Genomic DNA, 19,501 nt, shown 5'->3' on the forward strand with positions numbered 1-19,501 from the left:
GTTGAGGACTGGAGAGCAGCAGTTGTTGAAGAAATGGTAAAATGAGAGCAAGGAAAGAATAGAGATGGATTAATGTACGTTTGGAGAAGTCTTTAATTGATTTCTAAAGCAACGCTGTCCAGTAGGACCTTCTGCCACGATGAAAACGTTCTGTATCTGTACTGTCTGCACATGTGACTAGAGTTCCAGCAAATGTGGCTAGTGGCTACTATATTGGACAGGAGAGTTCCAGAATCATAGTCTTGGAGCTTGAAGAGATCTTAGAGATCTTAGCAGCGATTCCCAAACTTAGCCGATCGCCTTCTGAATAACATTTCTAGAGTTGAAAATGGGGACTCTCATTTTATGCGCAGCTCTCCCGGCAGTCTGATGTATGGCCAAGTGTGGTGATTTCTGCCTGAGAGATCACCTGGTCAAGCCTGATTTCACAGAAAAGGGAACAGTCCTGTGCTCCGGGATGCCAGTTACCTAAAGTCTACCCACATCCCACATTCTTTATTCTTGGTCCAGGGCTTTACCTCAAGTTAAAAAAAAAAAAGAGCTTATATGGTGAAATTGCTATGAGGGTTGGATTATGCGAGGGGCAGTGGTCCCAGAAGTTTTTATTTTTGGCTAAGGTCTGACTTTGAGAAAAACTGGAGGGAGATCTTAATCTTTTTATCCTTGACCTAACATACTTGAAGACTTCTAAAGCTACGGACCATGTGAGGTTGGTGACCGGGGAGTTTGACAGCAACCACGGCAGACTGTCAGTGGCTGGCTAAGGCAGTTTAGACACAGATCCCTGGGGAATCTGTGTGTCTTAGGCATCTGAAACTGAATCACACACCGCCCCCCAAGGCCAGGAGTGTGGATCGTCTTAACAGATACCAAGACTCCAGGACTTTCTGTTTCTAATGGAAAAGTGGAAAATCAAGATTGTAGTCTATGTTCTAATAATCTGTACACTTTTCACTGACACAGAGGTATGCAGTCGTTATGAGGACATTCAGACATCCCGTGTCCAACGAGTCTATGGACCTTTTTAACCTTGAAAGCTCAGAAATACGCACTTGAAATGCTTCATGGTGGTATTTAGAGATTTGCACTGGGTGCTTAGGTTTTTGGGGTCATGGATTTGTCTCTTTGGAAAGGAGTTAATAGGACACTGTTGTGAAACAGGTCAATTTTCACATTTTGTCTAGTTGAAGATAACTGCTAGTACAAATGTAAGAACCTAATACTAAAAATCTTGTCGTTTTTTTATTTTGGGGCTTAAAATCAGTACAAGGCTTTTTTTAAGGGTGTTCTTCAAAGGGCCCACTAAGTTCACACTGATAATCTCAATTCTTTTTAAATGTTTTATTTATTTTTGAGAGAGAAAGAGAGAGAGAATGAGCAGGGAAGGGGCAGAGAGAGAGGGAGACAGAGGATCCGAAGCTGGCTCACTGCTGACAGCAGAGAGCCCAATGTGGGGCTCGAACCCACGAACTGTGAGATTGTTACCTGAGCCAAAGTTGGACACTTAACCGACTGAGCCACCCAGGCGCCCCTCAATTCAATTTTTAAATTTTTAAAAATTTAAATTGGTTTCTTAAGATGTAATTCATACACCATGGTATTCATCCTTTTGAAGTGTACAATTCAATCATTTTTTTTTAGCATATTCACACAGGCATGCAACCATCACTATTATATAATGTTAGAACAATTTTCTGCCTCCACAAAAGAGAAGAAAACACCCTAATATCAGCAGTCTTTCCTCATTTCTGCCTCCCCTTCTTCAACACTTCGGGTTCTTGGCAACCATTTTGTTTTTATGGATTTACCTGTTCTGGACATTTCAAATAAATGGAATCGTACATTATGTGATCGTGATATCAGGCTTCTTTCACGTTGTATCAGGCTTTCTTTCAATGTCTTGGAAGCTCATCCATGTTGTAACCTGCATCAGGTTTTTTCACGGAATAATATTCCATTGTCTGGATATGCTGTGTTTTGTTTATCCGTTCATCAAGTGATGGACTTTTGGATTGTTTCTACTTTTTTGCTATTTTGAATAATGTTGCTGTGAACACACGTGCATAAATTTTTGTGTAGACTTAAGTCTTAAATTCTCTTGCGTAAATATACCGAGGCATGAAACTTGCCAGGTCATATGGTAACTCTATGTATAACTTTTTGAGAAGTGCAAAACTTTTTTCCATAGCACCTGTACCATCTTATAACCCCACAAGCAATGTGTGAGGGTCCCGATTTCTCTGTATCCTTGCCAATGCTTGTTATTGTCTCTTTTTGATTATACATCCTGGTGAGTATGAAGCAGTATCTCACTGTGGTTCTGATTGGCAGTTCCCTAGTGACTGATGATGTTGCACCTTGTTTCACGTGCCTGTTGGCCACCTGTGTATCTTCTTTGGAGAAATGTTCCTTCAGGTCTTTTGTCTATTTTTTTTTAATTTTTTCAAAATGTTTATTATTTGAGAGAGAAAGAGAGAGACAGAGAGCAAGCAGGGACAGAGAGAGAGGGAGACACAGAATCCAGAGCAGGCTCCAGGCTCCAGGCTCCGAGCTGCCAGAACAGAGCCTGACGTGGGGCTCGAATCCACAGACGGCGAGATCATGACTTGAGCTGAAGTCGGCTCTTAACCGACTGAGCCAGGCGCGCCCCTCTCTTGTCTATTTTTAAATTGGGTTGTCTTTTTATTGTTGAACTTTAAGAGTGTTTTGTGTATTCTGAATATAAGTCTCCTATTAGATATATGATTTACAAATATTTTCTCTCATTTTATGGGTTATCTTTTCACTTTCTTGATGATGTCCTTCGAAGCATGAAAGTTTTACATTTTGATGAAGTTCAGTTTATCTACTTTTTCTTTTGTTGCCTGTGCTTTTGATGTCCTATCTAAGAATGCATTGCCATATCCAAGGTCATAAAGATTTACACCTGTTTACTTCTTAGAGTTTATAGTTTCAGTTTTTACAATTTGGTCTCGATCCATTTTGAGTTAATTTTTGTGTGTGATATGAAGTAGGGGTCCCACTTCATTCTTTCGCATCTAGATATCTGCTTAAACCAGCACCAATTCTTTTTTTTTAATTTTTAAAAAATGTTTTATTACTTATTTTTGAAAGTGAGAGAGACAGAGCACAAGCAGGGGAGGGGCAGAAAGAGAGGGAGACACGGAATCTGAAGCAGGCTCCAGGTTCCGAGCTGTCAGCACAGAGCCTGACACAGGGCTTGAACCCACGAACTGTGAGATGGTGACCCGAGCCGAAGTTGGCTGCTTAACCAACTGAGCCACCCAGTCCACCCGCACCAATTCTATTTTAATGGTTCATTGCTGTCATTAATTTAGTTTTTTTCCTGAATATCTGTACTTCTGACATCATTAAAATAATTACTTATTTGATGTATACCACGATATAAAGAAAATAGCTTTGAATTACTAATATCATTATTACTCAATAATACAAGCCAAGAGAAGTTTAGCAGTTTTTGAAACTTTTTGTCCTTTGTCTCTTTTACTGGGATGCATGCTATCAAAATATTCTGTACTAAAGTCTCTTGAATTAGTTCTCTGTGTGGCTCTATTACCAATTTAACATTCATTCAGGTTCATTTGCTTCTGTTTTCTGTTTCACAGCTTTTAAATTTGTTTTGTTTGTCTTTTCAGGGAATCTCTTTGGCAAATACATGCATAAATACATACATACCTCTGCATATATGTGCCTATTAAGATATACACACACACATACATATATATACATACACACAAAAACAGCTATACATACTCATACACGCCTATCTTATTCTTTATTCTCCTTCGTTTCCTTATGCAAAAGGTAGACTGTTATCTTCCGGAGATCGCTGTGTATCTGTACTGGTTCTCTTTGTCATTTTTTTATAGCTGCGTAGTATTCCGTTGATGGGTGCCTGTTGTTGGGCGTTTGGGTGGTTATTGACCATTTGCTGTTACACACAGTGCCACAGTGATCACCTTGTGTGTTGCTGTAGATTAGATTCCTAGAAGCAGGGTGGCTGGGAGATGAACGCTTCTCCACTGCTGTTAGATGTTGCCGTGTTCATCCCCGTAAAGGCTGTGCTGTTCTCTACTCCCACCAGCCATGTGCAAGAGGGCCTTTTCCCCAGAGTATGTTGTCCGACGTTGGGTTTTTTGCCGGTCTGGTAGGTGAAAAACGGTATCTCTGTGTTGTCAATAATTTCCATTCTCTATATTAGTGAGGATGAACATCTTTTTGTATGATTAGCATCATAGGTATGTATTTTTCTGTCAATTGTTTATGTCTGTTGCCACTTTTCCCCGTTGGATTATTGATGTTTTTTTCTCCCTGTTTCTAGGAACTGTTTAAATATAGCTCTTTGTGATATGGGTTCAAATACTTTTTCCCTGTTTGTCATTTGTCTTTTTTTAAATAGTGTGTTGTGCCATATGGAAGTTTAAAAAAATTTTATGTAGTCTAATTTATCAATTTTTTCTTACATGGCTTCTGGATTTTGAGTCATAGTTAAAAAGGCCTTCCCTACTTCAAGGTAATAAAAGGATTTCACCCATGTTTTCTTCTGATACTTGATGGGCTTATTTTTTATATTTAATTTTTGACCCATTTGAAGTTTATCATGTTGCCTGTTTAATCCCCTTAGTCCCTCTTGTCAAATCACTTTTCAGATGAGTTTTATACTTCTGTTGATTGTGTGTAAGAGCTTCTGTTTCTCACCCTTGCCAGTGTTTATAATTTTATACTGTGAATAATATCACCAAGTGTTCTTTCTGCCCTATGCTTGGTCTCCTCATCTACAAAATGGGAATATTGGCTCTTGTCTACCCCCAAAACCAAGAGCACACTGTACATAGTGTATGTGAGCCAATTTGACAATACATTATATTAAAACCATGAAAACAAAAATAAAAACAAAAAGCAGTAGAACCAAGAGCAATAAAGAAGTGTTAAAGAAGGAGTTATTTTTTTATAGTGCCTTAAACATAGTGTGATAATTGTGAATACTCAATAAATATTCAGTTGATTATAGGCCAGGTGCCCATATATTGAAATTTATTTCTTTGGCAAATTTTCTTTCCCTTAATATGTTGTTAATTACTGATAATGTTGTTTATTCCCTCAGTTTGTAGAAGACTATGAACCTACCAAAGCTGACAGTTACAGAAAGAAAGTGGTTCTTGATGGAGAAGAAGTCCAGATAGATATTCTGGACACGGCTGGACAAGAGGACTATGCAGCCATTCGAGACAACTACTTTCGCAGTGGGGAAGGTTTTCTCCTCGTGTTCTCGATCACAGAGCATGAATCCTTTACAGCAACTGCCGAATTCAGGTATGTGTGAAACAAAAGAGACTCCAGCCTCCAGGAGACTTTCTGCCTGTCTTTCTCACGTGGTCAGCTTGGCAGGAATCTGTGGCTGAGCATAATAACAGAGGGTTGGGCTTGTTATTAAGAATTCCGCTAACGGATTTTCTGGGGCTTTTTGAATCTTGGCACATGAGAGCCCCCCATTTGTTATCATCTCTTTGGGCTTCCCCATTTTTATAATTTTTGAATGTAAATTACCTTAACGAATCTTCAGAGGTGGCTCAGTTGATTAAGCGTCGGACTCTTGATGTCAGCTTGGGTCATGATCTCATGGTTTGTGAGATGCCCAGCGTCGGGCTCTGCACTGACAGCGTGGAGCCTGCTTGGGATTCTCTCTCTCCCTTTCTCTCTGCCCCTCCCCCACTAATGTGTGCACATGCGTGCTCTCTCTCAAAATAAATAAACATTAAAGAAAAAAAAGGAATCTTAAGAGGACGAAGCCATTCCATACACTCAAGAACTTCTAATTTTGTTTTCATATAAATCCTAAGAGACAGTGATCGATGGGTTAACTATCTTTATCCTTTTTATAATTTTGCTGGAAAAGTCATCATTTTGATCTGTTTTGAGGTTGATGAAACGTTGTCAGGAGAGTGAAAGATGTCAGTTAGAGTGACCGTTTGTGGCACCTGTAGGACTTTTAACATAGGTGAGTGAAAAGAGCCCAGCTTTAGAATTAGGCAGACCTGGGTTTGAATACTTGCCCTGCCACCTAGCAGTTTGGGGACCCTGAGCAGGTTTACTTGGCATTGGAGATTCTGTTTCTCTGTCTGAAAGTGTACTTGTTACTTGATGAGATGAAATGAAATGATGCTTTAGGCTGTACACGTGTAAGGGCAGGAGCCACGGCCATCCTGTACCGCGCTGTGTCCCCAGGCCCTCTCACAGCATGGGCACATGGTGCTTACACAGTGAGTAGAATGTGAACCGCTGTTACTCATTTTAAGTGCAGTGGTTAAAGATACCTGAAGTTCATTGTTACCAAGAAATCGTGAGCTGTTAGGCATAATTCTTAGAGGAATTCCAATGGGGATGGCGTCTTTCTCTTTACCCTACATGCTTGTTTTGTTTCTCTTATCTACTCCCCTTATAAACATATCTGTCCAGATGACTTTTGATTTTAAGAAGCACATCTAGAGTCTAACAGGGAACTAAAAAGGGAAGAAAATCCATAATTTTTTTTTCCATTCTTTAGCAAGTTCTGGTCAGAAGTTAAGGGGTCAGCCAAAGGTGAAAATGAGGAAACTAAATTTCCCCCCACAAGATTTGGAAGGAAGCATCAGTGAGCCAGGGGGCCCTCAAGGGGTAAACCCAGGTGAACACAGTGGTCGTCACTTGCTGGGCTTCATAGTGTCAAGTCTTCAAAGGTGGCACATCTAAATTCTCTGGTACTATAGTACGTGCATGGTGGCGATCAGTTAAATGACCGGGACTCTTAGGAGAACTCCTATGAGTTTTCAGACTTTCCCGACATGCCTAGGGTTTTCTCTATGTGAGTACAGTCGATGTATTCATAATTGTGAGTGCATCCTTGATAAAACAGGACGGATGCACACACTTCCTTATTATCTTGAATGTCCGAGCCTTTTGATTTCCCATTACCCCATGACTCCCCAAGAAAGGACTTGGTGGGCAGAGGGAGAGTCACATCCAGAGGAGACACGGTGCCAGCCTCGTCCAGTCGCCCCGCACCACGCACACAGAGCCATGTGTTCTCAGGGATTTGGAGCAGTCTCATCTCGTCTTGGGAGGTGGGTTTCGGTCATTATGTGAGAACAGAGGTCCTTAGGAGAAAAAGGACAGATGACTACCTAAAAGAAAAAGGGAGGGCAGGTTAGCTCTTCTGACTTGAGCTCCGGACATTCAGAGAAAAGTCACGAGGCTGTCCAGGTTTCTCACAGCATCAGAAACGGAAAATGGAAGTAGGGCATCTGAGTCTTTGTGGTTAAACTCCTTTATGCCCGTTAACAGATTTCAAACATAGCATTTCTGTATTTATGGAAAGGTCCCAACATAAAACAAAATGTTAACATGCTCCCTCTTCCTTGGAATTTGCCCTGGACAATATGCAATAAGCTCGAAAACTAGGTTTGTTTTTTTTTATAAGAGACCAGAATCAGTACTTCTATTTTTGCATGAATATGTTTATTAATGAGGTCATTTTACAAACCTCTGCATGACTAATGAGCCAGAGAGCTATCAGTTTTTCTTGTCATAATTTGTGCCGATCACGTAACTTCTAAATGTAGCATGTTCTATGACCCCTGTTGAAATGTAGGCTATAGCAAAGCTACTTAGAGGCAATTTATAAGCATCTCCTTATCTTCTTTTTCGTTTTTCTTAGAATATTTGATATCTGATACTTAAATTGACTCTAATGGAAAAATTTTTTTAAATTTTCATTATTCTGAAACGTTACCCTATATCATAGAGAAATCAATACAGATCCCCACAAAATACACTTTTGAGGTGGTCTATTTTGGGAATATATTGGAATGTGAAAGTAGAAATGTCTTCACTGGACCAAAATACTGGAAATGAAATATTTATTTTTTTAATATTTGGTATTGATTAGTAATTTAGGTAGCTGATAGCTTTAGGAGAGGTAAAATTTAAGGTGTTACAGTTAATGTTTTTTTTTTTTTTAAGGAGATGTTTTTGAAGTACTTTTCCATAGATATTGGATTCTTTCCTTTTTTTTTTTTTTTTTTTTTTTTTTTTTTTTTTTACTTTGTAGTAGAAAAATGACACACAATAAAACATGATTACTGCCTAACTTAACTGACCTCATTCCATTGCTTGTAACATTTACTATATCTAAATGGAAACTGTGGCGGGGAGAGGTGCGGGGAGTCCGGCAGGGGGCAGGTGCATATACGCATACAGATGAAATCGAAACAGAAGTTTCACAAAACATACTTCATGTCATACTTGAGATCCCCTCTGATGTTTCTGCCCTGGTCTATGGTGTTCTGTTTCACTGAGGGGAAAAAAACGTTACTGGTTGTGACCCATTAAACTGATTTCATGATCTAATAGACTGCCACCTTCCGTATGAAAAACACTGATTTCACAGCTGTTAGTGTCACAAAGAAATCATACCATGTTTTCAGGAGAATTATTACGCATTTTATGTATGAAGATACTTCTTTTAATATTTAATTAATTAATTAATTAGAGAGACAGAGAGCAAGGGAGGGCCAGAGAGAGAGGGGGAGAGAAAGAATCCCAAGCAGGCTCCATGCTGCCAGCTCAGAGCCTGATGCGGGGCTCGAACTCATGAACTGTGAGATCTTGACCTGAGACGAAATCAAGGGTTGGATGCTTAACCGACCGAGCCACCCAGGCGCCCCTGAAGATACTTCTTTTAGCTTGTTTTTATCCCAGAGTTCCTAAGTTGTTCTTTTTGTTAAGAAGTTTTGGTGCCTAAGCATCAGTTGGGGACCCTGTTGAAATGCAGAATCCTGGGCTCCTATTCAGACATTCCTTCTGTGGGCCTCCTGTTGGGCCCAGAAACCCGTGTTTGTGACGAGCACCCCAGGTCCTCCTGATGTAGGCAAACTGAGAACCAGGCTTTGAAACCACTTGTCTTGTTTGTGACAGGATCTAGGGAATGCTGCCTTGGGACACGTCCGAGCATAACAATTTTTTCTGCTGTAGGAAAGCCGTTCATTTTAGATGCATCAGTGAAATTGAGTTCTCATTCTAGCTTTCTTAGCTGCTTTATTTTGATGCAATGCCTTAGGGAACAGATCCTCCGCGTTAAGGCCGAAGAAGATAAAATCCCATTGCTGGTCGTGGGAAACAAGTCCGACCTAGAGGAGCGGAGGCAGGTGCCTTTCGAGGAGGCCAGGACGAACGCAGAGGAGTGGGGTGTGCAGTACGTGGAGACGTCGGCTAAAACGCGGGCCAACGTGGACAAGGTAGGTGTGCGCTCTTTGTGTGTTTCTTGGGAAACTGCAGCACGTAGACGTCTCATCTGTTTGGTTTTGAGGGAACCATTTGTGGAAAGTAGGGGAGAACTGACTTTTCCAGATGTCTCAGCCAGTACAGTGAGAAGCCCTGGGAGGGTTTGACCGTGGATTTAAAACAGTCCAGAGCAGAGTCCCCTCACTTTGTCTTGAGCCTTTGTTAGAGCATGCTTAAGGTTGGCCCCTGGAAGTATGGCCCCGGGGTCAGTGAAGGCAGTGCTGGAAGGACGGCCACAGTAGCACCTCTGTGCTCTCATCTGCTGCGGCCTGTTGTTCTCCAGGAGCCAAGTCCATCAGCGGGTTCTTAGGGGCTTCCCCAGGGAAACATGTTGTACCTTGATTTTGTTGTCAGTGACTTATCGGTTAGATTTATTCTTTTCCCCTTACTGTCCACCGGCAGAGCCAATGTGTTCTGTGTTTATAACTTAGTCTCCAAATACTGTTTGCTCTCAGGAATCAACTCTCCCATCCCCTCCCCTTCCCTTTCCCCTTTCCCTTCCCCTTCCCCTTCCCTTCTCTTCTCTCTTTTAGCGATGCCCAGTGTACTTTCTCATTCAAATCTGACGCTGGTGAAAGGGGGACCTTGACAATGCTGCAAATCTTTTTTTTTTTTAAATAATTTTTTAAAGTTTATTTACTTATTTTGAGAGAGACAGAGACAGCACAAGTGGGGGAAGGGCAGAGGGAGAGGGCGAGAGAAACCCAAGCAGGCTCCGTGCTGTCAGCTTAGGGCCTGATGTGGGGCTCGAACTCACAAAACGTGAGATCATGACCTGAGCTGAAACCGAGAGTCAGACGCTAATCAGCTGAGCCACCCAGGCGCCCCGACGATGCTGAACATTGACAGTTGGAAAATCCACCTACTAGTGATCGCTATTGTTAGGTTTTGGGTTTTTTTCTAAAGAACTAAGGTTCAGAGCGGTTGCCACACAGTTAAAGTGAACAGCCTTATAGATGAGGCTTTCCCTTCTGCCTTCACCTTGTTTGTTAGCTCTTACTTCATGATCTGTGCTCTTGTAACATCTAAACCCACCTCATTTTGGCAGCCGAGCAGTGGATATGTCTGCTTTGTATTATGCGGCGTCAGCATCTGAAGCCCCCAGATTGCATCTCATGTTGCTCCTTCTTATGGGGAAATAATTCTCCTTTACTTCTTACCTGAGAGGGACAGATTTGTGACCAAGCTTTACTTTAGCTTGAAATGAGTCTAGAAGAACATTGGTGTTTAGGATGTTGGTATTAAAAGGGGCTCCCTTTATTTTTTAAACAATTTTTATTTATTGTTCAAGTATAATCGACATACAATGTTACCTTCAGGCGCACAACAAATTGATTTAACAATTGTGTATATTACTCAGTGCTCACTATGGTAGATGTAATCATGGTCTGTCACTGTACAATGTTATTACAGTGTTACTGACTATATTCCCTAGGCTGTACTTTTCATCCCTGTGACTTATTTATTTTATAACCAGAAGTTTGTATCTCAAATCCCCTTTATCTTTTACACCCATCCTCCCACCTTCCTCCCCTTTGGCAATCACCAGTTTGTTCTCTGTATTTGAGTCTGTTTTTGTTTGTTTTGTTTTTTTAGATTCCACATGTAAGTGAAATAATACGGCATTTGTCTTTCTCTGTCTTATTAGGGGAGCCAAATACCCCCTAGGTCCATCCATGTTGTTGCAAATGGCAAGATTTCCTTCTTTATACATGCCTGAGTGGTATCATTCCACTGTATATATGTTCCACATCTTCTTTATCCATTCATCTATTGATGGATTGTTTCCATAATTTGGCTGTTGTAAATCATGCTGCTATATACATCAGAGTGCGTATATCTTTTCAAATTAGTGTTTTCATCTTCTTTTGGTAAATGCCCAGTAGTGCAATTACTGGATCATACGGTTTTCCTGTTTTTCATTTTTTGAGGAACCTCCATACTGTTTTCCACAGTGACTGCACCAGTTTGCATTCCCACCAGCAGGGCAGGGAGCGGTCCCTTTTCTCCACATCATTGTCAACACTTCTTTTCTTTTCTTTTTGACAAAATACTAGCCTGACTGGTGTGAGAGGTGATTATCTCATTATGGTTTTGATTTGCATTTCCCTGAGGATTACTGATGTGTCTTTTCCTGTGCCTGCTGGCCGTCCTTGTGTCTCCCTGGCTAAAATGTCTATTCAGGTCCTCTGTGTATTTTTAAATCAGATTATTTGGTTTTTAGGTATTGAGTTGTAGAAGTTCTTTATATACTGGATATTAACCCCTTATCGGATATATGATTTGCAAGTATCTTCTCCCATTTGGTGAGTGGTCTTTTTCTTTTGTTGATGGTTTCCTTCCCTGTGCAAAGGCTTTTTATTTCAGTATAGTCCCAGTAGTTTATTTTTGCTTTTGTCTCCCTTGCCTGAAGAGACAGATCCATAAATATGTTGCTCAGGCTGATGTCCAAAAAATGACTGCCTGTGTTTTCTTTTTATTTTCCCTCAAGTTTTTATTTAAATTCCAGTTAGTTAACATACAGTATAATAATAGTTTCAGATGTACAATATAGTGATTCATTGTTTCCATGCAACACCCAATGCTCATGCCTCTGTTTCTTTTATGAGTTTTATGGTTTTAGGTCTCACATCTAGGCCTTTAATCTATTTTGAGTTTATTTTTGTGTGTGGTGTAAGAAAGTGGTCCAGTTCCATTCTTTTGCATGTGGCTGTCTAGTTTTCCCAGCACCATTTATTGAAAAGACTAACCCGCCCCCCCGCTCCATGCATATTCTTGCCTCCTTTGTCTTAGATTAATTGACCATATAATCATGGGTTTATTTCTTTGCCCTCTCTCCTATTCTGTTGATCCTTGTATCTGTTTTTGAGCCAGTACCATACTGTTTGGATTATTAAAGCTTTGGAGAAGTATATGTTGAAATCTGGGATTATGATACCTCCTTCTTTCTTTTTTTTTTTAATTTTTTTTTAACGTTTATTTATTTTTGAGACAGAGCATGAATGGGGGAGGGTCAGAGAGAGAGGGAGACACAGAATCGGAAGCAGGCTCCAGGCTCTGAGCTGTCAGCACAGACCCCGACGCGGGGCTCGAACTCACGGACTGTGAGATCATGACCTGAGCCGAAGTCGGACGCTTAACCGACCAAGCCACCCAGGCGCCCCATACCTCCTTCTTTCTTAAGATTGATTGGCTTTTCAAAGTCTTTTGTGGTTCCATACAAATTTTATGATTATTGTTCTAGTTTTGTGAAAAATACTATTGGTATTTTGATAGGGATTGCACTGAGTCTCTAGATTGCTCTGAGGAGGATGGACACTTTAACAATATTAATTCTTCCAGTCTGTGAACATGAAATATCTTTCTATTTGTTTGTGTCATCTTTAATTTCTTTTATCAGTGTCTTACAGTTTTCAGAGTTTAGGTCTTTCACATCTTGGTAGAGTTTATTCCTACCAAGGTGTTTTATTCTTTTTGGTGCAATTGTAATTGGAATTGTTTTCTTAATTCTTCTTTCTGCTACTTCAGTTTTGGTATATAGAAACACAACAGATTTTTGTATATTAATTTTGTATCCGACAACTTTATTGAATTTATTTATCTCTTCTAATAGTCTTTGTGTGTGTGTGGTATCTTTAGGGTTTTCTATATATAGTATCATGTCATCTGCAAATAGTGACAGTTTTACTTCTTCCCTTTTAATTTGTATGCCTTTTATTTCTTTTTCTTGTCTTATTGCTGTGGCCAGGACTTCAGTACTATTTTGAATAAACGTGGTGAGAGTGGACATCTTTTCTTGTTCTTGATCATAGAAGAAAAGCTCTCAGTTTTTCACCATTGAGTATGATGTTAGCTGTGGGTTTTTCATATATGGCTTTTATTATATTGAGGTATATTCCCTCTAAATCCACTTTGTTGGGAGTTTTTATCATGAATGGATGTTGTATTTTGTCACATGCTTTTTCTGTGTCTATCGAGATGATCATATGGTTTTTATCCTTTCTGTTTTTAATGTGATATATCACATTGATTTGCAAATATTGAATCACTCCTGTATCTCTGGAATAAATCCCACCTGATTGTAGTGAATGATACTTCTAATTATTGTGAATTTAGCTTGCTGATATTTTGCTGAGGATTTTTGCATCTGTGTTCATCAGAGATATTGGCCTGTAGCTTTCTTTTTTTGTGGTGTCTTTCTCTGGTTTTGGTATTAGGGTAATGCTGGTCTCCTAGAATGAATTTGGAAGTTTTCCTTCCTATTCTTTTTTTTTGGAATAGTTTGAGAAGAATAGGTATTAGTTCTTCTTTAATGCTTGGTGCAATTTACCCTTGAAGCCATCTGGTCATTGACTTTTATTTGTTGGGAGGTTTTCTTTCCTTTTCTTTCTTTTTTTTTTTTTACCAGTTCAATTTTGTTACTAGTAACCGGTCTGTTCAAATTTTCTATTTCTTCCTAATTTCGTTTGGGAAGATTATATGTTTCTAGGACTTTATCCATTTCTTCCAGGTTGTCCAGTTTGTTGGCATATAGTTTTTTAATATTCTCTTACAATTCTTTTTATTTCTGTGGTGTCAGTCATTATTTCTCCTCAGAAAGGGTTGGCTTTATTTTACTTATTTTTTAAATGTTTATTTATTTTGAGAGAGGGAGAGAAAGAGATAGAACATGAGTGAGCGTGAGTGGGGGAGGGGCAGAGAGAGACAGGGAGAGAGAATCCCAGCAGCATTCTGACAGCGCAGAGTCTGACGTGGGGCTCGAACTCATAAACTGTGAGATCGTGACCTGAGCCGAAATCGAGAGTCAGATGCTTCACTGACTGAGCCACCCAGGCAGCCCAGAAAGGGTTCACTTTAGAAGCATTTTGGTAGCGTCTGCAATATAAATCTGTCTGTAATGTGAAGTATGTTCACTCGCTATTTTTTCCCTCTATTATTTCTCAGCTCTTATGCTGATTGCTGTGCCGTTCCAAATCTCTTTCTTTGTATCAAATTGTTTCCTAGTTGTAGAAAACACACAGAAAATCCAGACATGTATTTCATTTAAAAAACACCGGGAAGGCTTTCTTGGCCTGGAACCCGGGATGTGTAGTTTTTGACAGGCTGGTGGGGGTTGGGGCTGTTGCAGGCTAGCTTGTATCTCCTTCCTCCGCTGGACCAGCTTGACCTGCCAAACAGGACCCAGCAGAAACTTATGACTGGCAGCATTGTATTCGCTTGTACACGGTTTACACGAAAGGTTGATAAGATCAGCCCGTGAACAACTTTGTCATCATTTTAAATTGGACACATTCCATCCTCCTCCTGCCTTCGCTGTTAGAACAAAACGAAAAAGCCGTAACATTTGAAGTTGTTCACTGCTGCTCTTGTGGGTGGGGTGCTTAGGTCATTTTGTGGGGAGGGGGGTGCCTTTTTGTGCCTGGAGCTGGTGGTAAATGCGTGTGGAGTCCCCCACTCAGAAAGCTCCATCTTCCTTTTCACCAAGAAGAAAGTATGTCTATGGAAATAAAAGGAGGTTGTCGTTTTGTGTGAACATCTGAAGATTAAAGCCTGCACTCAGCCTCTTGCTTCCAGTCTCTATCACTCCCTCTGAGAAATCTGAAATGTTTCTTTGTCTCAGGCTTATTTTGTCTGCTTGGGTATCATGGGCACTTTGGCATGATTGCTGGAGGCAGAGGGCAAAACCCAAACTATTTGACAGATGATAATTTGTATCTGAATAGTACATTGCTTTCAGAGGACAAGTCATATCAGTTCTTGATAAAGTTCCTTTCAGCTAACGTCTCAAGGAACAGTGGCTGTTCCTGAGAATGAGGGTAGGGGCTGCTTGTGGAGGGGTGGTGGGACGGCACATCTCTCCTCTCCTGTCCCAGTTTCCTAGTGCAGGAGTCTTAGTTTGTTTATGCTTTATTTCCTCTTCTCTCAACCCCACCATGTTCCAAGTCGCTAGTCTTGCTGGAGAAGCTGTCAGGCATAATGATGTTCCTACCTGTACAGGGTCGTGATTAGGATTCCATAAGGTGTGGTGGTATATAAGAAAGCACCCAGTAGCAGGTACTCATGTTCTTAACCTTTCCTGGTGGTTGCAAATGCTAGAAAGTCTAATGCAAAATTTCGCTCAGGGTTTATAAAAACAAGTTTGCTTTATGCTTTAAAATGTGACTACATATCCTGCTTAGTGGAATTGCTTCATGAAATCATTAAATGGCTTTTTCCTCCCTATTCTTTTCGTTCCTTCCTCCGCACCCCAGGTGTTCTTTGACCTAATGAGAGAAATCAGAGCCAAAAAGATGTCAGAGAACAAAGACAAGAACGGCAAGAAAAGCAGCAAGAACAAGAAAAGTTTTAAAGAAAGATGTTGCTTACTGTGAATGCCAAGATGGCGGATGAAGCAATCACCGCTAAGGACATAGGGTGGGCTCGTTAAGGGAAGCGTATAGTCGACTTCTTGGTGTATTCCCTGCTCTCCCAACCTCATTCACGCACACTTCTTTAAATGGGGAAAATATTTGTGAACCAGTGGCTGGCAGAAGAAATAAGCCCTTGTCTATGCATCGGAATGGCTACTTTGTCAGGAGGTTTTGGAGTTTCCTTCTCTCTCCCTCTCTCCCTCCCAAAAGTTTAATCACGTGCGTAGTGCTATAGGTAGGAAATAGTCAAGTGTTAATTAAAGAGAAATACACTGTCGTAGCATCTTCTTCCCCACCCCCCTAGTTTTATAACGTTACCATCTTTTATTTTGGAATAAAAATGTCCTATTTTATTAGGTTTGGGGAGAGGTGGGTAGGATAAGACTCTCCCCAACTCTTATCAGCTTAACAGAAGTATTCAAAAAAATCCATTAAGTTCTAAGGACACTGAAAAATTCAGAGATTTTTTTTGTGTGTGATAAGTTTATTGGCAATACCCTGCAGATCTGAAGCACCGTGAAAAAATAAAATAAATATGAATCGGGCCAGATGGGTCAGTAACAAGCTCATAAATCCTTCTTAGATACAAAAAATGAAAATCAAATTCTTCATATGTAAAAATTAGCCAATTACAGCCTGTGTTGGCTATTTCTCTCCTATAGGATCCTGAATTTTGTGTAGAAGCTTCTTTTTTGCAGATTAAGTGAAGACTCCAGAGTAGTATGCTTTATACATGGCATACTTTTCTTATCAGAGCAAAAAATCTATCTTTGGTTGCATCCTTCCCTAACTGCCAGCCAAGGTGAGACCCCTCCTTCTCCACTGGTAACCGATGTCTGTCCTTCTGGTCGACCTCTCTGCATGCAGAGGTTGAGAAAGCCTCTTCCTTTGTTTCTTTTCAGTATAATGAGTTCTTCTGAAGAATGTGATGAGTTCAAATTGTATCCTCAAATCATGAAGCCAGCGCCAGTGTCAGACATTCTGCTACCTCTCATAGAATTGCTCTGTAATTCTAAATTTAAAATTAGAAGACATGGGAAAGGATAGGATAAGCCATTGCTCTTTCACCTCTGAGAATTGGCTGCTGTTTCTAATATAATTTTCTTCTGAGACAGCCATAGAGTTGGTTCGAAAAAGGCTCTTATTGATGAGATATGGTAAGCTTTTTTGTATATCAATATTCTAAATTTAGCAACCAGAAAATTTTTCCTCAGGAAAGGAGTACTGTGATGAAAACCCAGTATTCAGCACATTTCCCCCCATTTTTTGGAAGTGACATTTCACATATAGGTGCCAAAAGGGAACTGGGGTGGGGAGAGTGGGAACCTTTCAAATTTATGGTTATTACGGAAATTGTGGAAATTATGATCTGACTGGGAAGCAATCTTGTATCACCTCCCAAAGAATCATGGGTCTTTTTTAAATAAAAAAAGAAGACAAATACACTTTTTCAGGGCCTCAAGCTTTTTATTTTACCCTTTTGTCATACATGTAAAATGCAAGTATTAAAGAAACTGACAGTAACTCGTTCATTATTGATTATGTTAGGTTTTCTGTGATATCAGACAAACTTTATTTCTATTAATCCTTTGAACTGGACTGTGGGAAATAAAATTTAAATATAAATAGTATTTTAACTTCATCTTTCCTTTGGGAGAGAGGACTACTCTTCTTAAAATTTCCTTCTAATGTGTATTTATTTATTTTGAGAGAGAGAGAGAGCGAGTGAGTGGGAGAGGGGGAGAAGGAGAGAGAGAATCTCAAGCAGGCTCCATGCTGTGAGCACAGAGCCTGACGCGGGGCTCGATCCCATGTGCCGTGACATCATGACCTGAGCTGAAATCAAGAATCGAATGCTTGACCGACTGAGCCACCCAGGCACCCCTCTTAAAATTTGAAAACTTGAAGGTAATCACACACTTGAGGTTTTTCAAACAACCTTTTTTCTTTTCATCCTGGTTTGCTACCCATTTGATATCAGTTCTGGTCAGTAGTAGGTAGATTTGGAGTATGTACAAATATATTAAAAGATGGTATGAATTATTTCATGCTATAGAAATTATTCTTGGTAGGTGCTATCAGTATATTTCTAAAATTATATTTAACTGGATAGCAATCAGAAATGCATCTTCTTAAAGAATTTATACATATGAAAATCTTTTCCATAGAAAAATAAGGGGGTGGTGCTATTTAGAAATTGCAAACATAGTTACTTGCTAAATGATCTATATTGTGTCCAGGGCCTACCTTTATCTTCCTAAAGTATTCGTTCTAGAACTATTTAAGCACCTACTTGATGTCAGCCTGCATTCTAGGTGCTGGGGTACAGTATTGAACCAGGTAGGCAAGAGCTCTGCTCTCCTGGAGCTTATATTCCAGTGGGGAAAGAGACAAATAAGTGAAAACATCAGGGTAAGTATTTTGATGAAAATAAAACTGGGTAATATGACAGGAAGTTTCTGGGCTGTAGAGCGGATTTTGATTGCGTGGTCAACAAGCTTCTCCAGGGAAGTGACATTTAAGCTGAGACTGCAGATGTGAAGGAGCAACCATGTGTCAAGCCACTTGGGTGGGTGCAGGGAGCTTCCCAGGCTAGGTAGGGAACCGCAGGTCCAAAGGCCCTAAGGTGTTCGGGAAAAGACCCCAAGGACCATATGGCTGGAGTATAATGACGGTGGGCAGAGTAGTAGAAAAAGATGTAGCAGTTTACGATGACATGAAGTGATGTGGGGGGAAAATACCTAGACACATAATTTGCTACAAGTATCCGATTTTGTCAAATCCAAGGCACCATTAATTGTAAGAAGTCACCGTAATTTATACACCACAAAGGAAAAACCCTGCTAATTAAGTGAACCCATCCTGATTCCAGTGACATAAAAGTGTGGGGAAAACTGCATGTTTTAGATGCGGCCAAGTACAATATGTACGTTTAAGTGACAGCTGAAATACAGAATTCACCTCTGTTGGTCTAGAAGCTACATTATAATGAAATACAATAGAAGCTTGAACTGTAGGTAAGTATTAACCCTGGGAGAGTATACATAGGTAGATACAGTTAATGTTATAGTAGTAAACTTAACTTGGATGTTTTTGTTTTAAAAATTTGTTAAAACTGGGGCGCCTGGGTGGCTCAGTCGGTTAAGCGTCCGACTTCGGCTCAGGTCACAATCTCGCGGTCCATGAGTTCGAGCCCCGCGTCAGGCTCTGGGCTGATGGCTCAGAGCCTGGAGCCTGTTTCTGATTCTGTGTCTCCCTCTCTCTCTCTGCCCCTCCCCCGTTCATGCTCTGTCTCTCTCTGTCTCAAAAATAAATAAACGTTAAAAAAAATAAATAAAAATAAAAATTTGTTAAAACTAATCAAAATTGTAACTGCATGTGTTTTAAAATTCCGACGGTCTAGAAGTGTCTGGGATGGAAGGTCTCTGGTCCTGCTCTTCCTACTCCTGCCCTGCTCCTGAAAGTCATAGTCAACCATTTCTGTTCTGAGATCATTCGGTAGGTGCTCCTGAGTTTCTCAATACTGTTCTTACGCCATGATTTCTTGATTTTTCCACCTCAGACGTCCCCAGTGACAGCTTGCTGTGGTAGATGAGAGTGTAGCTCACTGTGTTCCTTACCCCTACCCCATTTTTGACCATAACAGGATGGTTTTAATTCCTCTCTTGGTGACTGTTAACACCATTTATTTATTTACTTATTTATTTATTAAACTTTTTATTTTGTTATTTTTTTATATTTATTCATTTTTG

General features: G+C 40.2%; 1 protein-coding gene across 2 annotated transcripts in view; it reads left to right on the forward strand.

Annotated features, from left to right (window-relative positions):
* Nucleotides 1–17,194, forward strand: part of RALB (RAS like proto-oncogene B) — a 44,040-nt gene extending 26,846 nt beyond the window's left edge. For both annotated transcript variants that reach the window (XM_049616224.1, XM_049616223.1), the window contains 3 exons: nt 5,126–5,334; nt 9,116–9,293; nt 15,591–17,194. In XM_049616224.1, coding sequence (XP_049472181.1) covers nt 5,126–5,334; nt 9,116–9,293; nt 15,591–15,710 — 507 coding nt within the window. In that variant the 3' untranslated portion in view covers nt 15,711–17,194. The remainder of the gene's footprint in view (nt 1–5,125; nt 5,335–9,115; nt 9,294–15,590) is intronic.
* The last annotated feature ends 2,307 nt before the right edge of the window (nt 17,195–19,501 follow it).

Source organism: Panthera uncia (genome assembly GCF_023721935.1).
Source record: "Panthera uncia isolate 11264 chromosome C1 unlocalized genomic scaffold, Puncia_PCG_1.0 HiC_scaffold_3, whole genome shotgun sequence".
NCBI lineage: Eukaryota > Metazoa > Chordata > Mammalia > Carnivora > Felidae > Panthera > Panthera uncia.